A 23,357-nucleotide genomic window follows, 5' to 3' on the forward strand; every position below is an offset into this window, starting at 1 on the left:
TGCAGCTGAAAAGGTGCTGAGTTGGCATTTGAGTGTAAGGGATCATAGAATCATGGAACCATAGAATAGTTCGGGTTGGAAGGGTCCTTGAAGATCACCTAGTTCCACCCCCCTGCCCTGGGCAGGGACACTTCCCACCAGCCCAGGTTGCTCCAAGCCCCGTCCAGCCTGGCCTTGAACCCCTCCAGGGATGGGGCAGCCACAGCTCCTCTGGGCAGCCTGGGACGGTGCCTCACCACCCTCAGCCTAAAGAATTTCTTCCTTACACCTAGCCTGAATCTTCCCTCTTTTCGTTTGAAGCCCTCGCCCCGTGCCCGCCGGGGTGTCCCGGTGCCGTGCCCCGCGGCGGCGGTGAGGGGCGCAGCGCCCGCCCGCCCGCTCCCGCCCCCGCCGCCCGGCCCTGCCCGGCCCGGCCCGGCCCGGCGGAGAGGCGGGGGGATTTCCAAGCGCCGCCGGGCGGCCTCGCCGCTTCCTCCCCCTTGTTTTGCTTTCGGTCCGGGCCTTCCTCCGCCCGGGCGGCGGCCGGGAACTTTCCGTTTTGCTCCCGCGATTATTCAGCGCCGGTTTTCATTTTCCATCCCGCGTCCCCTGGCAACGCCGGTAACCTTGAGGAATTATATAAGGGCCGCGGAAACGCGCCGCCAAGGTAATTTCATATTTTTTATTGTTATTTTTTTTTTTAATATTTATTTTAAAAATAGGGCGGGGGAGATGCGGGGAGGGGGGTCCCCGCCTCCCCCCCCCCCCGGGCAGACAAAGGCGGGGGCGGTGGGTCGGGAGGGCCGGGGCGCGGCGCTGGCGACTCCCCCCCCCCCGGCCCCGTTCTCACCGGAGATACCGGCAGCCGTCAGGCCCGGAGGGGGGGGGGGACGGCGGAGGGGCTGCGGGCGGGGGTCTCGCCGTGAGGGGGGGGCCGGGGCGGTCCGTTACACAAGCGGCGGGGCGGCGCCTTCCCGCCTCTCCCCGTCCCGTCCCGTCCCCCCCCCCCCGCCATGGCGGCCGGGGAGGGATGTGAGGAGACCCCCCCCTAGGGCGGCCGGGGAGGGATGTGTGAAGGGATACCCCCCGCCTATGGCGGCCGGGGAGGGCTGTCAGTGTGGAGGGGGGTGCCCTGTCCCTGTGTGGGGGCGCGGAGGCAGGAGGGGTGGGCGCCACAAGATGGAGCGGGGCCTGAGGGGGGGGGCTCCTGCGGGAGCGGCGGAAGGAGGAAGTCCCGGGAGCGGCGGCGGGGCAGGCCATGGCGGGGCCGGCCATGGGCGGTGGTGCTTCCTCGCTCCCCTGCAGCCCCAGCAGCAGCAGGCCTTTCCGCCGCCCTCTCCAGACCTCGAAGTAAACACACCTCTGGAAAACAACCATGGACGTTGTTTTCTTCCCCCCCTACTGTATGACCTCAGTGGATCCAGCGATAGCAAGTGCGCCGTTTGAACACCCAACACACAAACCGCGCTCTGCCTTCTGTGTTTTGGGGTGCTTTTTTTTGCGGGAATAACCTCCTTTTTTTTTAATTTTTATTTTTTTTTTCCCCCTTCTTGTGGGTACGGGGTCGTTGCGTGGCAGTTGGCAGGGCCGCTCCAGGGAGTGGAGGGCCGAGGCCTGGACGCCTTCCCACGGAGGAGGCTGAGGAACCGGGGGGGGGGGGCGGTTTGTTTGTGTCCGAGGGTCAAATTCCGAGCTCCTCACAACGTCTGGGGTGAAAGTTGCAAGACTCGGATCCCTCAGCCCAGGTTCCCTGGGATATTTCAGTCTTTAATTCCCATTTTGCTTTGTGAGAGCACCTCTTCTATGATTCTACACAGCAGAGTGTTTTGAGGCTTGTTTATTTAGGCAGGGAGCTCAGATAAAGCGATTTGGGAGCGCAGAACTTTGCTCCCTGTTAGTGGTGGTTCTCGTTTATAGCCCCGTTCACCATGCTGAGATCTTGCAGACGGCAGTCTCGTGAATGTAGGAGCAGTTGTAAACTACACCCTCAGTTTCTGGAGGTGAAATATGGCATGTTTAAGTTTATAGTTATTTTATTTAAGTCTCAAAGGGTTTGCATATAATAACCTTTGCAGAATGCCCGCGTTAGTACCATAAAAAGAGAGTTGAGTGGAGAAGCAACGTTTAAATTCATCCTAATACGGAAACGGTGACATAATTATAAAAGTAGCAGAATTGATCTGTGAGGCAGATGGTTTCCGTCTGAATCGCAGTCTTTCCATGCCACCAGCCCCTTCGGAGACATCAGTGTCCTCCTCCGGCCCCTGTTGGTAATGTCTCCCAGAGGAATTTACTTCCCATGCCCCTTGTGTGCAGCGATTCCTTTTCCCTGGTAAATGGCGGTGGAAGGTCTGAGCGCCGACTCCTTTGACACAGTATCGCTTTGACGATTCTTCAGCTGGGTACCAGCATGGTGAGGTGTCATCTGCTGACCCCGGTGGTGTCCCTGTGGTCCCAGATGGTCAGCAGAGTGGTCAGCCATTATATTTGACACATACCTGTGCGGTGCCACCTGCTTGCTTGCTGACTACAAAAGTGACAAGACGATGTCAAGTGAGTCTCTCTCAAAGAGCTGTTCCTCATAGGCCACGTTAACATGGAAAGGGGTAGCTAAGCGGTATGAGAAGTAACGTACAGGCTGTTGAGAAATAGGGTTAAAGACCCCCAGTCTCCATTGGGTGGAGGTCTTTGATATGTGGGACCAGGTGGAGTTAGAGAGAGGCAGAGTCTTAGTGCACAGTTGAGAAAATGATGCAGGAAAAAAAGGAGCTCAGATTCAAGAGGAAATGGAAATATTTTTGGAATAGAAAGAGTCTACATTAGAAGAATAGCCTTTATGTAAATAAATTTGCAGCCAGCGTATGTATACCTTAAATTAAAACATGTATTTATTTATGTATACTCTGTATATATTAATAGGATTTAAAAAAAAAAAGCGGTGGGGAAAAGCTGACAGACGAAGAATGTAAAATTTGCCATGACACATCTTGTCTTGAAGAAGAGCATCATCCCCATGGTATTAAAACTGCTATTAAAGCGTCTCCATGGTACAATACTTGGAGTATCAGCAATTTTTTGGAAGCTCACATACTGTAGAGAGAGACTACAGATGGCATAGGGGACAGAGTGGCTTGCATGTGCATGAAGTGGGATACCTCTTATTAAAGAGGAAATAACTGTTTTGGGAAGTAACAGAAGATCTCAGGAACTGACGTTCTAGGCCCGTATAGGAGGAGTAGGGATTAGGGCTGTGGGACTGCCTGCCCTACCAAGATGTTGACAACGACTGACATGTATTAAGGACGAGTAGAGAAGCCACAAAAGCAGGAAATACGATGATAATGGGAGGCTTCAGTTGCCCCCATGTGGATTATGTCATGCTCCAACATGAAATTTGCCCAGCTACTAACTTTTTAGATGACAGACACCCCCTGCTTTGCAGGTGTGGCTTGTACGGGTGCCCTGTGGGTAGCAACTCTGGACAAGGTTCTGGCCAGCAAGAATTAAGTAAGAATTTTACTTTAAAAAAGCCAGCTATGACATGACAGTGATCATAATGTACTTGGACTGAATGTTGCTTCAGGAACAATAAAGCCAAGGGATGTTGTGGCAGTGTTTAATTTTCCAAAGTAAATCTTCATAATGCAAGGGAAAAAAATGAATAAAAAGGCGTGAGGCAGCCAACACTGTAAAATACTTGCAGGTGGCATGTAATTCTTCAAAGATGCTATAGTGAAGGCTCAGAGCAATTGCATGGCATCTGTCAGAAATGCCAAAAAAGCTGAGCAGACTGACAAGCAAAGTAAGAGGAGCTCAGCGGAAGTAAAAAAACATCTTTCATAAGTTACAGCTTTGTCTCCAAATGGGAAAGGTGGGAAATAACATAAAGTCTGTGTTAAACACAATAAGGTAGGCCAAAGGGAGTCATGGAATAAGTTGCTAAAAGCATACAAACAATTGGTAAATCCTCTTTGAAATGTATCAAAAGCAGGAAACCTGCTGATAAGTGATCCACGCGTAGAAGGAGTGCCCAAGGAAGATAAAGTCATAGCAGAAGAGTGAAACAAATGTTTCAAGCCTTGCTTCACTGAGGAATAGTGTAAGGAGATGCCCTTGCAGGAGGCTTTTTCTTTATTTAAGGAGTGAGCATGTTGGAGGATTTCTCCCAGACTGAAGCGTCTGTAAGAGACCTTATCGGAACGAACCATTGAGAAGGATGAAGTAGATGGCAGGAGGTGATACTTGTTGAAGAGTTCTGAAGGAACTTCAAGTATGAAATTGCTGATGCATTGCCTGTTGTGTGGCACTTGTTGCGCAGGTCTGCCTTGGTGCTCCAGGAATGGAAGGTGACAAATGAGCTGTCTGTTTTTCAGGGTTTCTGGGGAGGCTGAGAACTCCGGGGTGGTAATTTTTTGTTTGCTTGTTTGTTTGCCAGGGATTAGTGAATGGGATTAATGAACACGGGTATAAATGTGATACATTGACAAAGACTAGGCCTGACTTTTGTAAAGGAGGAGTTGTGCGTCACCAGTCTCCTGGTGTTCTCTAAAGGCCATTGCTGAGCTATTGTTAAGATCTGGTTGATAGAGCCCTTCTTAAAGCAGGGCCAGTTTCAAAGCGGGATCAGATTGCTTCGGGGCATGTAGTCATGATCAGTTTGCTCAATGAAAGGAGGTGGCCAGTTGTTCCCCTCCAGAGTCTGCCCAGAGTCCGTGCCATCCATCAGAAGGTGCCATCCAAGTGATGGAGGAAGGGGTAGGTGGTGATGTGACAAGTTTGCTGGTTGTATTAACTCATTCAGAGCATGAAAATCCCGAAGGCTGAACCGCAAAGACTGCAGAAGGATCTTATGGTGAAAGTCCAGATGTAAGTTTGCAAATGAAATTCAGTACAGACCAATGTGAGTGTAACACAAAGGGAAGGGAATGCAGTCTTCATTTTCTGTACATAAGCATGAAGTTTGAACAGACTTTTTACTCAGGAAAAAAATCATACAACACAGATAATGCAGCAAAAAAATAAGCTCTGTGCCCAGAAGTGGCTAAGAAAGGAGAAGGCAGGTTTGGAATTATTAGGAAGGAGTAAAAATAGAAATAGAAAACACCGTCATGCCCCGCTCTCCTGAATAGGGTTTACAATTTTTGTTCCCCTGTCTCAAAGAGTAGGATGTAGTGAAAGTTGATGAGCTACAGAGAAGGGCATCAAAGACGATCAAGGGTATGAAAGAGCTTTTGTGAAAGAGTAAGTTGCTTGGAAAAGAAGTGACTGAAGAGGATGTGGGGATGTTCTTTAAAGTCGTTAGTGTCATGAAGAAAGTGAATAGGTAATAGTACAGATAAGATAATTGTGACCCAAATAAAGCAAATGGGAGGCAGTTTCAAAACAAAAGGAGGTGTTTGTCCTGCAGTGGCAGAAATGGTGGTGTTCATGGCCACTGCGTGTGTGTGTGTCAGGAGTTTACCTGGGTTCACAAGTGATTAGGCGGTCTGTGGAAGAGAAACTTGCTGTGCAGCTTAGCAGTCAGAACAGTTCAGTGTCAAATTTTGGGCACTGACTGCCCACAAATTACTGGTGATGCTGGTCAAAAATTATTGCTGGAAACTGCAAACAGAAACCTTCTCCGTGGAGAAGCATAAGCTACGGTCCACTTGCAGATAACATAGCGAAGCAAGACCATGTGTTGTCCTTTGTTATGTGAATCTTGTGGCATAAGATCTTACGAAACTTCCAGCAAAAAAATGTTTCTATGATGATCTTGTTTAATCTGTGCTTGTTACCCCTGGACCTGTTAACCTGACACAAGTTATGGTCCGGTTAAGTGCATCCTGGGTGCGTTTAACATTGCGTAGGAGTGGTACCCCTACAGAATTCCTCTGATGTTTGCAGGCTTAGAACCTCAATTTATATTTTGTGGATCTTGCATTGAAAGTCACGGTCCATTTGTAGGTAAAGAAGTAAAACTAATCACGTGTTGCTCTTACTTATCTCCGTGGCTCGTTTGTAAAGATTGCCCTTTTGAAACTCTTCAAAGGCCTACAATGATTGTGATATTGAGGGCATAAACCATAAGGTAGTGTTTACAGAAGTTTTATTATAGCTTGCGGTGCTATAAACTGTAATTAGTGTAAAACATTTTCTGGTTTGTCCTTTGAGATCACAAGTGCAAAAGCAAAACAACAAATAAGCAAGCCCAAAAGATTCTGGGTACAGAGAATGAGAGGAACGGGTTTATTAAGTTGCATATTCCTCATGTATGAATAACATTACAGAAAAAAATCCTTCGGTGTAATTAAATATTTTCCCCTTGGTTTTTTTCTTCAGAAGTTTTGTTGGAACCGTAGGAAGGTTCTTCCTTGAATTGACCATGTGTGAACTCTTGTGTTAAGATTAAAATAGATTAAGATAGCCAGTCAGAAAACTTGGAATCGGCAATTAACAGTTATTAACAGTTAGGGGAAGAGAATGCGTGTTAACAGTTAAGAGTTTAATGTCCGCATATATATATGCACACATACAGATCTACATATATATAAAAATATATAATTAGATGTTTTGTATGTAGCATAATTAATACATTGTACAGCACACATTTCTTATTGATAGAATGTAAAACAGTTTTAAAACTCGCTCTTCCAGTTAGTGCCGGATATGTTTTCAATTTCTTGGAAGCTGATGAAAAAATTACTGTTTTTTTGAATGAGCTAGGGAGAAAAGAAAGAAGTTGTAAGCAGTAAAGTAATGTTTGGTTTCTTAATGTGTAATATGCTGCAAGCCCGGCTTTGTGTATATTGGAAATCTTCTGACCCCTTTGTTTGCTTGGGGGCAGATTGCAAAAACCTACCGCAGCCTTTAGCACGAGGACCTTGTGTCATGTTGCAGCTCGGACACAGGCATCCAGGAGCAAATCTGCCTGCATGTGGCATGTTGTTTCACCCAAGGTACAGAACTAAATTCTAACTTTAAATGATTTTAACGTGCAGTTGTTGCTATATAGGTTGTTAGCTTTCGAGATGAGCTTGGAAGTAGTAATTTCCATATTCTTGAGTAGAGCAGATAGATTGCGGTTTGATAGTTTTTCAGGTAACCTGCACAGGTTTGGTTTGTAGCCCCCAGCATATCTGTTGTTAGGAATGGAGTTGAGCTGCGGCTAAAGCAAAAGTATTTCTATTTGTCCTTTAGTTTGAACTGCATGTAACAGTGCATGTTGTGTAACCGTTTCCCTTTTGCTGTAAAATTATTTTAAGTACTTTTTAATTCAAAGACTTACATGCTTAACGTCAATATAGCACAAAAGAAGGAAGTATTGCTTACGGTTTTGAGAAAGTCTGAACGTATGGTTAAGTTCTGCTTTTTGGTGTGTACAGGGGGGTATATGTGACTTGAGCTTGGTGAGTGCACAGACGACAAAGTCTGTCCTGTAATATTCCTGCTGGTGTTGGACATCACTTGACAGCATTACAGGCGAACCTCTTACAGCTTGATCTAAGCATGATAATGCCCTAGTTCTTTAATAAGTTTCAGTAGCAGTAAGTTTAAGTCTTTATGTGTATTTCATGCCTGTATGTAACATGTGTTTGGTGCACGGTGGGGGCTTTTGTGCATTTGGTGCACTGGCTGCTCTTTTAAGGTGTTTCATTGAATCATGTAACTGTGTTTAATATGCAACTGGGAGATGAATCCAGTGGAAAATACTAAACTACTGAATTGAATTGGATGTAGCGCATAAATTTGTAAAAACAAAGTCAAATATCCCCTACCCCCAAATGCATTCCAAAATTGTGACAGCATTTTATAAAGTTTATCTAAGATAAAAATAATTCCACAGTAGGAAAAAAGGCGGGATAGGAGACTAATGTTTTTAAATTACTGAAAGCATTCCAGCAGGATCTGAAATCCCAACAGTGTTAGGTGAAAAAGATGAAAGCAAAACTTGAGGATAAAATTGAAACCAAATATAAACAAAAGTGAAACCGACTCCATCGGTTTTCATTTCCCAGTTGGCAAAAATGAAAGAATAAACACAGAGCAAAGAAGCACGAGAGCTGAACTTGAGAAATTATTTCAGTTTTATTATTTATTTAATCCGCTGGTGAATTTGACTTCTGCATAACAGTACTCCTTTAGCAGACTACACGGTAGGGAGTAGGAGTTGCTCTCCCTGGTTTGTCCTGGTACCGCTTTTCCGAGCCGGTGGTCTGGGTGATGGCCCCGCAGTTCGGGAAGCGACGTCTTCGTCAGTCACGGAAGTAACGTTTTGAAATGCTGTGGCAAGCGTGCACAGAAAGGCCAGTGGAGGTGATGACATCCAGCATGATGAAAGCGAGTCATTCAGCGGGTGGGCGCGCTTGAAAAATTTAAGCATGTTGAGATGTGAATTGCTAATAGGATCCAGTATAAAATGTGGTGGGCTTTTTCTTTTGCTCTCCCCACCTTTGGGGTCATCCACTTAGATCTGGGTCAGATCAGCAGTAACCAAAAGATGTTATCTGATGTCGGCTTTGCTGATGACATGAAATGACTGCAAATGGTTTCGCTCCATTTCCACAGATCAGTCAGCAGCTAGAAAGTCCTTTTTGACCTTGAGAACTAGGTGGTGAATTGGTGAAAAGATGGACAAACATTGGGTGGCTGTGGAATCTCGAATTAATGTCCTTCTCATACATACAGATGCGTGCTCCTAGGCTATGTCGACCAAAACGTTGGTTAGGTGTTGAGGAGAAGTTTGGGCAATCGCTGCTCTGCTGAAGCTGTGCTGGCGTGAAATGAAAGACTTCAGTGCCAGAGGTCTACTTCTCACACATTTGCAAACATTGCATTCGAGCGTATCAGAACCAAATTCTTTGGATGATAAAACTGTTCTGGAGATTTGAGATTGATGAGGGAAGGTGATGAAGACTAGCTTTGTTTAATTTAGTAATATTTTTCCGGCTTAGATGAGAAATGAAGATGAGTTCAGTAATCTCACTCTAGCTCAGCAGTATTTTAGGAAACTTGCAAGATAGAAATAGCTGCTGCAGATCAGAAATTGAGGCTGGCTCATTGCTGTTGGTCTGTGGTGAACACAAAAACTTTAAATTAGGAGCACATTTTGTAACCGATCCTATTAACTATTCATATCTCAACATGAAAATGAGTTAAGAAGTTCCTGTGTGTCCGGTGGCAGTGGAAAGAGTAGCATTTTGATAAATTGGAGAATTACATCATACCGTTTCAACAAGCGTCAGTATTAAGCATTTAATACTTAGCACTCTTTAAGCACAAGCCTTTAAAGTGTATGCACAAAAAAGACATTTCTCTGTTAAATTCTCCAGTGTCAAGCAGTATCTCTGTAATAACTAATTCAATTTATTTTTTGTGCTCAACACATCTGCTTCTTTCATGGTGCTATTTTTGTAACCGTAAATAAGTGCATGTGACAGACATGTTTCCAGCTCGCAGTGTGGATGATTCAGAGGATCCCAGCCCCCAAGTCTCTGCCTTGCTGTGGTCTGTCTGTAAAGCAAATGTCTCAGTAAGCGGCAGAGTGTTTTTTACAAATCCGAAATAGCGCATACTTTTCTTTAATACCTTCTCTTGCAAGTAAAGGAGAAGCTGCTTTCTTGAAAGGGCTGGTTTTGGCGCTCGCTGTGAGGTTAAGCAGAGGTAGTTTTTGTCTTTTGCTCTCAGTTCTGGGTGCTGCGCGAGCGATTAGGAGTTTGGGCAGCAAAAGTGTAGGTGTGGGTTAGCTATTAACTTCAGTGGCAGAAACTGCCCTTGCCCAGACAATAAAACGAAAGCTTTAAGCAAATATTAAATCGCACTTTAGTGTAGTGTGCAAATAGTTTTTGCTGTGTGTTGCAGAACAGTATGTTATACAAACAAAGGTAGCTGTGAGAAACAAGCCCAGTCCGAGCAAGGTGGATTACATCAGGTGCAGGTCATGGCCGGTGAATGTGAAAGCCCTTCCTTGAAGACATTTCTCAGTGGTAGCTATCTGGCATAATTTTTCTGCCTCTCTTGAGTGCCTCTAAAATGTGGTTGTCTTCTCTGCAATCCTGCCTGAGCCTCGCAAGCCACCAGTGTGGGAACACTGAGATTAAGGACTTTTGTTCTGTGATGGCTGCTTCTCTTATATATAGCGCCCTATAAAGCACTAGGCAGAAGAATGCTAGACAGGACACAGAATCATAGAATCATAGAATTGTTGAGGTTGGAAGGGACCTTTAAGATCATCGAGTCCAACCTTTAGCCTACCCTGACAAGAGCCACTTCTAAACCATGTCCCTCAGTGCCCCATCTACCCTTTTTTTAAACACCTCCAGAGATGGTGAATCCACCACCTCCCTGGGCAGCCTATTCCAATGTTTAATAATACTTTCAGTGAAAAAATGTCTCCTAATATCTAATCTAAACCTCCCCTGACGTAACTTGAACCCGTTTCCCCTCGTCCTATCACTTGTCACCAGGGAGAAGAGGTCAGCCCCCATCTCTCTACAACCTCCTTTCAGGTAGTTGTAGAGGGTGATAAGGTCTCCCCTCAGCCTCCTCTTTTCCAGGCTAAACAACCCCAGCTCCCTCAGTCGTTCTTCATAAGGTTTGTATGAGATGAGGTCTGCCCCGGCTTTAAAAAGTATTTTTACAGTTTCAGATCCTGATCTTGCAGGTACTTGCATCTGTGATTTTCCACTGCTTTCAGAGGGACACACGTAGGAAACATGTTGTGCTTGTTAAAAGTTTTAGGGATGTCTCCTGTAAACCTGGTCACGGAGCACATAAGAATGCCTTGGTCTAACAGAGCCATGGAGGCACTTCAAAAAATGCTGTTGAGTTGCATCGCTATGATGAAAGAAGTGATTCTTGATAATTGTTTGAGCCTTAGTAGCCTTCTAGTTTCCACCGGGCTGGAAAATTCTTTATGAATCAGGTGTCAAATGCTGAGTTTTTGACAGCTTTCAAGAACGCACTGGGGTTGGCTTCCGTGGACACTGACTGACACAGCTAAGCAGCAGCAGCTATTACACGTGGGTATTCAGGATTGGAGTCGTGTGTAAGCACTTAATTCTGGAATAAAATTGATTTACTGGGGGATAACTGCTCCCCAACCCGAGGAATTCATTATTCCCTAACAACCATGCCAGAAATTTTCTTGTTGTAAACAAGCCCTTCCCAAACTTGTGTGAGTGAAGTACAACTCTACTACTGAAAAGTCACCACCGTCTCTCTTCTGGGCAGCTTTTGGGGGAAAAATAGTTAGACATCCCAGATCCTGAAGACAAGTCTGAGCAATCATCAGACTTTAAACAAAGCTTAAGGAGGAAATAAATCGGGTAAAATTTATGGCTGCATTTGAGACTCCTGGAGGAGGTGGCAGGGGAAGAGTTTTCTGTAATCACATAGTGTTGACCGTCACTTGCATTGTCATCCTGACGCCACCAGAATCTGGCATCTCCATCTTCACTCCAGCAGTCATTCTGTATTGTCACCAGACTTGCAGGCGTTCATATGTGTGCAAATGATTGTCATGGCAGGGGTGCTGCGGAGATGATCTTTAACAATCTATTTGTTAGAAGCCTGGGCCAAAGTTCCCAGCTGATGTAAGTCACCGCGATGCCAGAGAAGTGAATGGGCCCAGCCCCAGACATCATGTTGTTCAAGTGTCATGATAATGTTCAACACAGGAGCCAGTGCAAGGGAAATTTTATTGTAGGTATTGAGAGGTTGAAGCGTTGTTTCATTGCAGCTAAGTCCAGAAGCAAAAAAACCAGCCTTCTGGTTCTGTTGTATTAAAATAAGATGGCTTTTCTTCAGCACACTTCTCGTCTGCAAAGCCAAGGGCTACCTTTAATGATGCCTGAGATCACTGCAAAATAGCAGCTCGCGTCTTTGCTGCTGAGGGAGAAAAAGCTTTGCATGGAAACCAAAGGAAAGAGTCTGTTTTGATGTGTAATGTCTGAATCCCAGCCAGGGCACGTTAACACCCTTTGGGTGGAACAGAAATGCTATAGAGCTGATGAAACACACTCTATATACAGTATGAGTTCCCATTGTACGTTTTCCTGGGCATGTTTATCATGCAGTCTGTAAAGCTGATTTCAATACATGTTTGAGATATTTGCTGCCTTTGCTTTGTTTGGGTTTTTTATTTTTTTTGCAGGGAATGTTGCTTTGATTAAGGTGGTTTTTGCCCTCTGTCCCTTGAGGACACACACACTTTTCTTCTTCTACCTTTGTGTCTTTCTTGGGTAGAGCAGCATGAGAGGAGGGCATGCTGAATGTTTCCCTCCTCTTCTGTCTACCTTGCACCTCCTGAGGTGGGCACGACTTGGCCCCTACCAAGCAGGGGCTTGGGAAGTTGGGTAGCTGTTGCTAGCTTGAATCCATCGCACAGCAGCCTGGGCTCCCAGGTGTTTCACCACCCCACAGAGCTCTCCCCTTACCAGCCGTGGTCCTGTTGTAGCCCTGCCACGTTTGGTTTGGGAACCCAGGCAAGCAGGTGAAGTATTGCTCATTGGTTACCTGTACAGGTTCTTCCTGATGGCCAGGCCCTGCCTTTACACCAGTCTGCCCAGGACTTGCGCCCTCCCACCCTCCCGACTCTCCAGTTCTTGGCTTTCTGGTCTCTCCTGATGGAGTTTCCTCCTTTCTGCAGGCACCTGAGCAAATAAGATACCACCTTTCCTGCCCACAGTGAATTATTTTTCTTGGTGATGGACAGGAAGGATATAGCGTGCTCAGGGAGTCTTCGCTGCTGCCACCAAAGTGTTAGGAAAGAGCGGGAAAAATACCGTGTGGATCAAGAGTTACAGTCAACACAGGAGCTGGGTCTGTGGAGCGGATGGCCATGGGGTGTGCTTTAAGAGAGCACAAGGCAAGAGGTGCTTAATGATAAGTAAATCTGCTAGCAGAGTCGTGATGTTTCCCCCATCCCTCCCTGTTCAACGGGGCATCGCCGGCAGAGTATTCTTAGCGACAAAAAGAGGCACCGTTACGTGCAATTAAAAGACCAGAGAGGGTGGGTTTTGCCGTCTAACTATCCATGAATACAGAAAGTCTCTTACAGGGTTTTCTGTGTTTTTTTGCTTCGTATGTTTTCAAAACTAAGAGCTTCAGGATTTTATTTTGAATCCTTAACACTTGCACCTGTGAGAACAGCAATGCCCACTTTTCCTCGTTTACTAATCCTACTTTAATTACGTGTTTTGCTGTTGGTTCCAAAAAAGATAGGGATATTTGCATAATTTGGGGTTATTGTAAAGAAGGCATGTTAATTCTCCTTCTGCAGCGTAAGTGGTGAGATTCTCCTCCTCCTGGCAGATGGGAAATGCACCAGGCAGGGGGATTTCAAGCGTCCAAAATTGGGGCAGCTGAGTGAAGTGCTGTTCAGTTGTCTGTGTTTCAGTGTCAATCTCACATTTCTGAAGTATTTCTGAAGTATTTCTGGGCAGGTGAGGCTAGCAGATACTTAACCAGGAAAAGTAAGTATCCCTCTGGCAAGCTTGACTTCCAAGCAGGGCTTTGCTCAGAGTATGTGCGGTTAAACACGCATTTACCTTCGAAAGGGGCATCCACAGTGGAATAGTTGAAAAAAAGGTGGTTTTATATGTAAAATCCTATATGAAGGTAGAGCCTGAGCTGTGGCGAAGGGACAGAATATTGCTCCAAGTACTGTTCCTTAAAATAAGATCATGTTTCCATGTATCCTGAAACAGTCTTGGCACAGGGACAAATACAGAACCCAGTTCTCTGAATCCTAAAATTAGCGTATGGTCTCATTTCAGCATATCTGTTTGGTCACACAGGATGATTGATGTTTTTCTGAACTGCATCAGCGTTAACAAACAAAGGGAATAGTTTAAAAGTTTATCAGCAAAGCACCAGTACAAGATAACTTTTTTTAAAAAAATACTGTCAGTTCTGTATTTGCAGAGCAAAGAGAAATAGATACCGTGCAATATTCTGCACAAGTCCTCTGGGGAACAGATGTTTTTTCACAGCTCTGGAGAAAGGCTGTGACATACTTCACAAATGCACCTCAAAGTATCTTATCCCACCTTGCCTTCTCACAGCCATTAATAACGCTCTCATATACTGGCAAATCTTTCAACTGGGTACTTTGTGATGGTGAAAGAATAATTGCTTTTTCAGATTTTTTTTTTTTTTTTTACTTCCATAGAAACGCATTTTAAAAAGAACATCTGTAGGCACAGAGTAGCTTGTGTTTTTGGGAATAACCTTTGTGCCTTTTTGGTTACCCAGACACCGTCAGAGGGAACGAAACTGAAGGGAAGGGGACTTCTTGTACTGCTCAGATTTAATGCCTGCCATGCCGTTGCTTTCACTTTCTGTCTACAGCTGCCATAATTCTAGTGAAGAGCTCTTCATTCTCAAAGGTTACACTTTCTCTATGGCGCAAGTGTTTTCTCCGTCAGGGAAGAAACAGAAGTCAGACTTACTAGAATGTTTTAGCAGAGACTAGGGAGGACGACAAGCTGTTTATTGAACGTTATGCAGTGAAAATATTTGTATGTGTATATATAGATTGCAGCCATCACATCTCTTTAAAGATGAGCAGCTCTTGAAAATAACTAGTATTTTTCTAATATCTCTTTAAAATAAATGAGTGCTGTGAGCTTCCTTCTGAAGAGTCTTGCATAAAGAATCTTAGAAAAATATATCTTGCGAAGTAGTATAGAGCTGAAATTTGGTATGATTTATTGCTTCTCGAGAATGCTCTACACATCTACCTGCTCAATGCCCTTTGTATGACTACTCCTAAAAACATTGTTGTACCCGTGTTTCTCTCTCTTACAGTGTTGTGACTCTTCTTTCAGCTGTGTCTATCCTAGGAAGTTGGCTTGCATGCTTCATGCCAGGCCGGTGATGTGATTCCCATGTAGAAAGCTCATTTTGAAGTGCACCGTGCGGAAGCAGGAGCAGTGGTGTTGACTGGCCTCCTCGCTGTCTCCCTGTTCCTCACTGGGTCGTGCTGGCCAGGCTTCAGCGGATCCTGTGCTGCCCACCCTCCGCAGCACTCTTCCTCTGAGTCACGTCTGCAGGATTAGGACAGCTTGTCGGGGGGTAGCCACCACTATGTTTTTGTGGTATCTAGTTGCAAAAATAAGGGCTGAACTGACTGCAGGACTAGCACGAATAGTACAGTAAATAAACCTTCAAAAAAGGTCAAAATAATCCCTCCATAAACTGTGGCATCAGCGCATCTGTGAGCCGTGATTCTTGTGTGGGGCTTGGCTCCTCACAGGCTGCCGGTGGCCTCCACTTCCAGGCAAATGCCATTGAATTGGGGCTAGTGTCTCGCACGCTTGGCTCCTATTTGGGAATAATTTTATTGATGTCTTAATGTCCGTCGATACATTTAAGCTCCCACCACTGAAAAGGCAACCGCCCCTGACTATGGCCCCCTGTAAAAAGGAGGCGGGTGATAAAAATGGAGCAAAAAAAAGGGAAAAGATATTCACGGAGCTACCAGCCTTAATGCATTTATAGGAGGCATGGTTCAAAATTGTGACTCTTGAAGGTTGGATGTTTTGTTAAGAATGGCAAGTGTTCATAAAATGAGTTCCCAGCAGGAACTTCCATGTCTAAGTGAGCTCCCCTTTTCCTGTAGGGTAGAAAACTGATTCCTTGGGTCCCCTCTGCATTAGCAGTTGACTGTGTTTCATGGTGGTTATTCTTCCCTTCCCCCGCCATGGGACAGTGCTAAGTCAGAAGAAAAAACAAACAATTATTTTTGATGTAATGCCAGAAAGTTTGACTGCAGCATGTGTCTCTGGGAGCATTAAGCACTTTCCTGTACTCTCCCCAAGGAAATGCTGGGATTCAGTAGAGTTCAAGTTTGAAGCTGTGGTTTAAACGTAGGGGTCTTCATTAGCGGTTTTGGATTAAGAGGTTCCTCCCTGTCCTTCCCAGTGGCTTGTTCCTGCTCCCATGCTGGAGGGCCCTCCCCTCTTGGTTGTGCTGTCCTACACATCTTTGAGCGGGGTGAGAGCCACGATCTGGGTTCAAAGAGACAAAAAAAGGCTTACGGAAAGAAGTGTTGCTTGTAAGCCTGCTGAGTTCCTGGTCTGTTCCCTGGTCTGTTCACAAAGCTGCCTCTGCAGAGTAGCGTTAGTGTCTGACAAAATGGGGATGGGACTGAAGGTGGGGGGGGGGCGATGGAGTGAGAGGTGCTTTCTTGCTGCTGGTGGAGCTGGAGCTGCTCCTTCCCCCTGCAGCCCCAGCCGGCTCCACTCCTCTCCCCTGCCAGCCCGGCCACCTCTGGCCGCGTTCTCTCCGAGAGGTGCCAAGTGACCCAAGGCAGACATTAAGCCATTTTTCTCCCAGTTAACCCGGGTGCAAAGGTTCGGTCTGGCAAAGGTAACCAAGCTTCTGGAGAAGTTTGTTCAGTGCAGCAGATGGGTACCTACAGCTCTGGGGCTTACAGTGGTAGGAACTGGATGCCTTGGCAGCTCTGAGTCCACTTGTCCTGAGACACTTGCACGTAGCTTCTTCTACATGTAAATGTGCAGGGGAAGTGCAATGTTAACGTTGACCAGGAGTGGAAGATAAGTGCATAGGTGCTCCTGGTTTTACAGCCTGCTTCAGATTATAAATGTTGATGTTTCATTCTGCTTACAAGGATCGACTGTTCCTGCTTTTTCCTTTCCGCTGGGTACACTGGGGAGAGGCTGGAGCGAAGGAACCTGGCATGCCTGCTGTTTTGTACAGCTCACCTTACTTTCTGGCTTTGTAGGTTTGCTTTACAATTAATATATTCTGATGGAGGGTGAAGCTGGCTTGATGTTAGGTGATGGCCCCTGAAACTTCAGGTGCCTTTGCTACCTATTTTGGAGAATTCCAAAGGTCTTTACAAACTTAAATGACTCATAATGGTAGATGGTGATTGTCCCAATACTCACTGATGGATGGACTTCAGATTCTCCCACCTGGAGGCATCAAAATCAGACTCCCAAGTGCACCCATTGACCCTGCTTAGGGACCTACAGAGGCTGTTTTTAAGGCACTGCAGAAGCTGATGTTTCTTTCTGTATAAATAAATCATGCGTTTGACAGCTCAGGAGGGGAGATGTGGCACCTTCATTTCCCACAGGCAATTACTCGGTAGAGTTGACTTGGTGTTTTCATCGCAAGGATGTTGTTGAGGTGCATCTGCCAAAAAACCTGCCGTGTTTTAGCACCGTTGTGGTCAGTGCTGACCTGAGGCAGACGAGTCTGGGGGTGTCTTGTGAAGATGTCAGGCTTTATTTTTTTTTTTATTTTTATCCTCTTAGAGGAGCATGGGGTGTGTTTTGATGAGCAGGAGCATGCTGTGCTTACCCCCTGTGAAAGACGTTCCCCCAGAAGATGCCCACCGTCCCTCCAGCTGAACATCATGGCAGGTTATTTTTAGCTGGGCTTGGTTTTACTTTCGGATAAACAGATCTTGGGAGCCACTCCTCCCTTCTCGCAAGCCAAACCTCTTTTCTGATTACCTCGGGACTAATTGGCCTTGGTGTGGGTGATGGATGTGAAGGTGTGTGCTGACAGCTGCGGGTGCTAATCCCAGAGGAGTCCTAGAGTGCCGAAAAGGAGACGAACACCGCAGCATCTGCAGGCGAGCAGCTGGGGAAGCCCCCGGGGACGCAGGAGCAAAGAGACGACTGGCTCGACAGTGCTGTTTTGGGAAGACCGGCTTCCTTATAGTAGCAATGTTGGCAGCTTTCTCGTCTCCTGAAATGCTTTGCTTTTGCACAAAGGCAGCTGCTGTTTCTCCTGCGTTGCCTGTCCCAAGTGGGATTCATTGCCGCTGCCTTCAGGATGACTTTTCTGCCTTCTGTCTGATTTGTTCACTCAGATGGGCTTGAGATTTGTCTAAAGAGTGAGACAAGAGTCCTGCTGCTAAATGGGAGCACTCATATACTGAATGCCAAAGATGATGCACAGTGTTTCCAGGAATTGTCTCAAAGTGCATGCGTACTTAAAGATATCTTACAAAGAAATGCATCCAAGATGATCGTTGCATCTGCTTGTTTCTTCCTTGACAGACGAATCGAAATTTGCTCGTGTTTTTAGTACATTGCCATTTGCATTTTTCAGCCTTGACCCAACGTGTAGTAGGGGAAGATGGTACAGATCTCCCGTACATCCTTTGCAACCTGGATGGGAATCCTGGGTGCCAAGCAGAAGAGGCTGCAGCCATGTCGCCCTCACCCAGAAAACAGCTTCCCTCTTGCACAGAGAAGGGATTTACACAAGGGCTCAGCTGCTGTCTGGTTCTGGGGTTGGCTGTTTTTTCATGTCTGACGTGAATCTGAAAGGGAGCTGAGCAGTTGCAACCATTTTATGAGCTATTTTAGAAATTCATGTTCACTGGAAAAGGCTGTGGCTGAAGCGCCAGTGACCAGCTCCACACGGTAGTAAATAAAATACCAGTATGTTTGCCTAGAGATTAGTGTGAGCATGGCTGCTGGTAAATTCTCTGAACACATCAAAGAGCCTTATTGTTGCACTCAGGTTTTAATTCCTTATTAGTTTCAGGAAATACATGTCCTCAGAGCAATGAGAGGAAACTTTGGACGTTTTTCTTCCTCTTGTGCTGGGTGTGGGCTTGGTACTGCCTAATTGTTAGTCTGTCTGATGCCTGTACTCCCATAGGAAGCAAGAACAAACCCATTTACATTTGTGTCATTGCTGCGTGCTTTCAAATACGTGGCCTACTCACTTTTTTCTTTCTCTTTTTTTTAAGATCAAAGGTGACAAGAATAGCGGAGCAAAGAAGTTAAGAATGATGCAGAGAACACAGATGTGAAGAACAAAGGAGAGAGGAAGGAGCTGAGCCTGGTGCAGAGGGGGAGAGGAGAAGAAGAAGCCTAAATGCAAGTACTTGAACGTGGAAATGATAGGTTGCAGGCTGCTTAAGAGGAGTTTAATGCGATGCTTTAATCTGCATCTAGTGCCTTTTGGCACTTTCAGAGTGGTGCCTAAGATAGGTTAATGTTTTTAAAATTTTCTGCCTCGAGTTCAAGACTTTGGACTCTTATGTCAATAATTTACAGCTCTAAACAGGGAAGTGGCATCGGGGTCACGTGCGTGTGTGTGAGCGAGAGAGAGTTTGAGTCTAAACTGAACCATACAGGGTGGCGTGGTGCTGCTGAGGGGGCTGTAAAGCACTTACTGCCTAGCTAGGCAGCATGGAAATGTAAAATAGAAGCTAAAAAATCAGAGACTGGGTTGATCAGAGAAAGCTGGAGGGAGGGGGTCAAACTGCTCAGCCAGGACCAAAGTGGTTTGATGATTGCTGTGATGTAAAATATATTTTTCGTAATTTTAGTGAAGTTTATGGGACAGACACAGCTGTTTGAAAGCACTCTCATTAGCAGGTACATCATTTTAGCTGCTACAGTGATGCCTCCTGCATGTGAATTGTTTTGGTTGCATCTTTTTTATTGGCAAAAAAAGGTCTTGTGCAAATGCAGGTATGTGGGCCAAAAAGAGGTCTCTTCAGGAGCCTAATTGTTTTTCTTTGCGGCCTCTGGTATCCCACCTATATCAGCAGACAAGCTTTTGCCAATATGGTGTATTTTCTTCAGGTGAAGATTTTCCTAATCTGGGTGTACCAGAAGAGTGTTCTCTGACATGGGGAAGGGTTTATTATCTCACTTGCTCTTAGGGGAGGCTTCCGCACAGATCCAAAGTCACGATTACATTTATAATTGTTTGATGCCTGCAAAGCCTTAATAAGTCTGTTCTGTGCAGAGATGGGGAAGCTGCCTGGGAGTTCTGCCTGGAAAACAAGTAACCGTGTCCCTTGTTCCCTGCAGCTCCGTCCTGGTGGGTGACAATGCCTGTCGAAAGGATGCGGATGCGCCCCTGGCTGGAAGAGCAAATCAACTCTAACACGATACCGGGGCTGAAATGGCTAAATAAGGTAAGGATGGGCGCAGGCTCGTGTGTACATGTGCTGAAGAGGGACTTTATAGCACTGCCTGAGCTTTGGATAGGTAAATCAGCTCATTCCTGGCTTTCAAAGGGGTGACATGGGGAGGAAGGGCAAAGCTGAATGCTTCCTGCTGAACCTGTTCCTCCGGCCTCGCCTGCCAGATCTGAGGCGCCCTGCTTTGGCCTGGTGGATTTGTGGCTCCTTCGAAAGCATTTTCCAGCTCTTTGTTGTTGGAGCGAGCATTTCTTTAGACTCCGCTAGTTTGTTTTTTTTTTTTAAGCTGGGAACAGATTGCTCACCAAGCAGTGTCAGAGGGATGTGAACAAAATGCTCTCCTGAGGTGGACGGCTATATTCTGTGTTAGACTGTGGGTTGAAGCAACGATCTCCTGTTTCAGACTTGTGCGACTTCTCTGATGCTTCTCAACCTGGGAGAAAACAGGGTAGCTTTTCCCCTGCCAGACCCAAACCTAATATTCCTGCTCCTGAGCTCTTACTAAGAGCTCTAGACACTTTGAGAGCACAAGCATGGGCTCCAAAATGCCAGTGCCCAACTAGATTTGTTTTTTTTTTTTAAATTGGTTCAATAAAACCAAGGAGTGTATTTGAGCCTTTGAACAGTAATAAACCCCAGAAATACTGCATGCATTCTGTGGTATGCAGGTAATTCACCACACTGAAAAGTATGAAGCAGTTTTGGCCACAGAGGCTACTTCATTATCAAAATGTGTGGAAATGCACAAAATCAGGTGTGGAGACATAGGAGCTGCCCAGCTGGTCAAGACACTAATGCAGTTAGTCTGGTATCCTCCCTATAGCAGTAGTTGTGGTGCTCAGGTGTTTATTTTTAGAGCTGAAGAATGGCAATTAAGATTACTACTTTTTATTTCAGCTTTCAAAGCTAGAAATGCTCCTGACTGTAAAATTATCAGGAGCTCTTTAAATTACAGCTACAAATCTTCTCAGGAACTTCCTGCATCAGTGGCACTCACATGCTGTGGCTGGGTAAATAAATATTGCTTTATCCATTCCCTGCTTAGCTGCCCTGTGAATTTGAGTAGGTCCTTGTTCTTGCATAATGGGGTCACAGCTGAAGAGGAGGAAGAGACCAGTTTTTACTGTTGTCTTTGTAATTTGAATCCCACGTTCAGGTCCCTACGGATTTTTCTCCTTGAGTATCTCTACTTCAGTGTCAAGTCTCTCCTGCTGACAGTCCATCTCTGCCATTCTTCGCTGGGCATTCCTGCCCAATCCTGGAATAATTCCTCTGCAGTTACTAGGGCACGGTATTTCAGATTTGAGCGTATTACTTTTAAATATAATGTCATCTGTAGATTTTGTTCACGTAACCTTCTTCGGTACGTCCCGGGAACATACTTGCCTCTTTTCCTCTGCAGTGTGAAAATGCTGCCACTGTGCTAAGGGTTTCACTCTTCCAAGTTCAGCTCACCAGCTCATAAAGGCGGTTTGCGAGGCATGTCGTGTTGGTTAATGTTTGCAGCCCCCTGATTGTGTTGTTACAGCGGTTTTTGCCTTGTGCTTCTGGCGTAAACTGTTTGCGTGCAGGAGTCGGCAGGAGATTTTGTCCTTAGTTAGCATATTCTATAGTGACCAAGGCTTGTCTCACAAATAAAGTGTTTTGAAATGGATATTTTCTTTCTACAACAAAGCCCAGGCTCCTACCAGGAGGAGGATACCTGGAAGATACAAGGAGGCCACCTAAGTGGCCTGCCTTGAGGTTTGTTAAACTGATTCCCCAGTTCTGCCCTCTGATTTGGCATCATTCTTGGTTGCCTTTATTGTGCTCAACAAGCTAATTGCACTTCTGAGCATTTCTGTTTAAAACTGTTTAAACATTCATTCCAACAATGAATCATTAAACCAAAAATATTTCTATTTTTACTGTAAATCCTGACCGTAAACAAAGCCATGCATGGAATCAATGATACAGTGTCATGTGTATCGCAGCCCGTTCTGTACCCACAGAACTGACTCTGGAGGCTGTAGGATTTTGGGATTTGTATATTTTAATCAGAGTTTGGCAAGGGGCAGTTCACGGTATAGAAAAGAAGGTGGGTCAGATTAGCAAGAGAATTGTACTCGTCTGTGTGGACAGCCTTTAAGGAAATAAGATTTAAATACTAAGGAAACAAATACCGTTCTAGCTTTGTCATTGGCTGTCTCTTCTTAGGGAATTTTTCCAGACTGAGAAGGGAATTAAACCTCTCTCTGTTAAAAATGACAAATCAGGTACAGATGACTTACCTAATTCCTTCCCCTACTGTCAGTTGATCACATTATACTTCCTGGTTTGTGTTCCCCTCCAGAACAGACGCCTCTTTATAGGGCTTAAAAAATAAGTACTGTGTACCTTCCTGGTGAAAAATGTTATCCTGCTGAATGGCATGAGGGAGGAAGGGAATTTCTTCACCCTCCCAGAGAAACAAAACTGGGAGGTGTGAAGGAAATTACATAGCTGAGTAGAGGGCAGAGGTGTTGTGGGCAGGGGGATAGTCGGAGGTCAGTCTCCGTCGTGGATCTGAAAAAGGAAATTAGAGTGGAAACATTCAGAGTAGCTGTAACAGGAGTCGAGAGGTAACCTGCTGCTTTGATGGATGCTTGGAGTATTACCATCCAGACGGATGCCGCTATTTAAAATTTGTCGTATGACTTTCCAGCTAGTATGTGATCTCATGCTCATTCACCTGCTTGGAGCGTTTTGCAGTGCTAGGGTTGCAAGTGTTCGATGCTGTTTTCCTCCTCCTGCCTATTTCTAAGAATGGGACATCTTTTTCCTTTTGATGTACCCACTAGAGTTTGGTAGCAATTCCTGTTATGCTGCAAAAGTTTTGTGAGTTGTACTTGCAACTTTAGGTGAGGCTAAAATGTCCAGTGATGGAGTGCTGTACCAGGCAGTGCATGGTTTTCCAAGTCTAAGAGAAAGCACCGATGAGCCTTTTCCTATTAAGGTCATTACTAGGAAGCATCGACTGAAGAAGGCGATAGGTAAATGCTCGATAATGTGTGAAATCAAAGATAAGTATTTAAATAGAAAGCATAAGGTAAACTAGCACAGAATGCACACCCACGTGGTATTGCTGCAATCAGCAGTCTTGTGGGATTTCAGAGAAGATTAGATATTTGATAGTTGGTGAGAAAATATGTAGTTCCTATATAGGTATGTAAAACTATACATATATTATAAAGTTATAAGACACATGGATTCTATGATTTTGTTATTTGTATTATAATTTGCTGTAAGACTGTGTTTCAAGACATCTGTGATTGGGAAGAACGTTGTGTAATGAACAGAAAAACTGTAATGAACGCTTGGAGTGCTGTTGAGAGTGTCCTTGCACCCTCCTTTGGAGCAGTGAGTACAGTTGACAATGACAGGATGCTATGTCTGGAGTCTTGTTCAGTCTGCTAGTTCCTATAGAACTTCTTGAATTATCATATGGAAT

The 23,357-nt window shown here is 45.3% G+C and overlaps 1 protein-coding gene across 2 annotated transcripts in view; it reads left to right on the forward strand.

Moving 5' to 3' along the window:
- Window positions 1-309: 309 nt before the first annotated feature.
- Window positions 310-23,357, forward strand: part of IRF2 (interferon regulatory factor 2) — a 44,508-nt gene continuing 21,460 nt past the window's right edge. The window contains exons 1-3 of one of the 2 annotated variants that reach the window (XM_063335866.1): window positions 310-646; window positions 18,701-18,834; window positions 19,776-19,882. In XM_063335866.1, coding sequence (XP_063191936.1) covers window positions 19,796-19,882 — 87 coding nt within the window. In that variant the 5' untranslated portion in view covers window positions 310-646; window positions 18,701-18,834; window positions 19,776-19,795. The remainder of the gene's footprint in view (window positions 647-18,700; window positions 18,835-19,775; window positions 19,883-23,357) is intronic. The other variant, XM_063335865.1, reaches the window with a different exon arrangement.

The sequence above is a fragment of the Chroicocephalus ridibundus genome, chromosome 5 (assembly GCF_963924245.1).
Source record: "Chroicocephalus ridibundus chromosome 5, bChrRid1.1, whole genome shotgun sequence".
NCBI classification, from domain to species: Eukaryota; Metazoa; Chordata; class Aves; order Charadriiformes; family Laridae; genus Chroicocephalus; species Chroicocephalus ridibundus.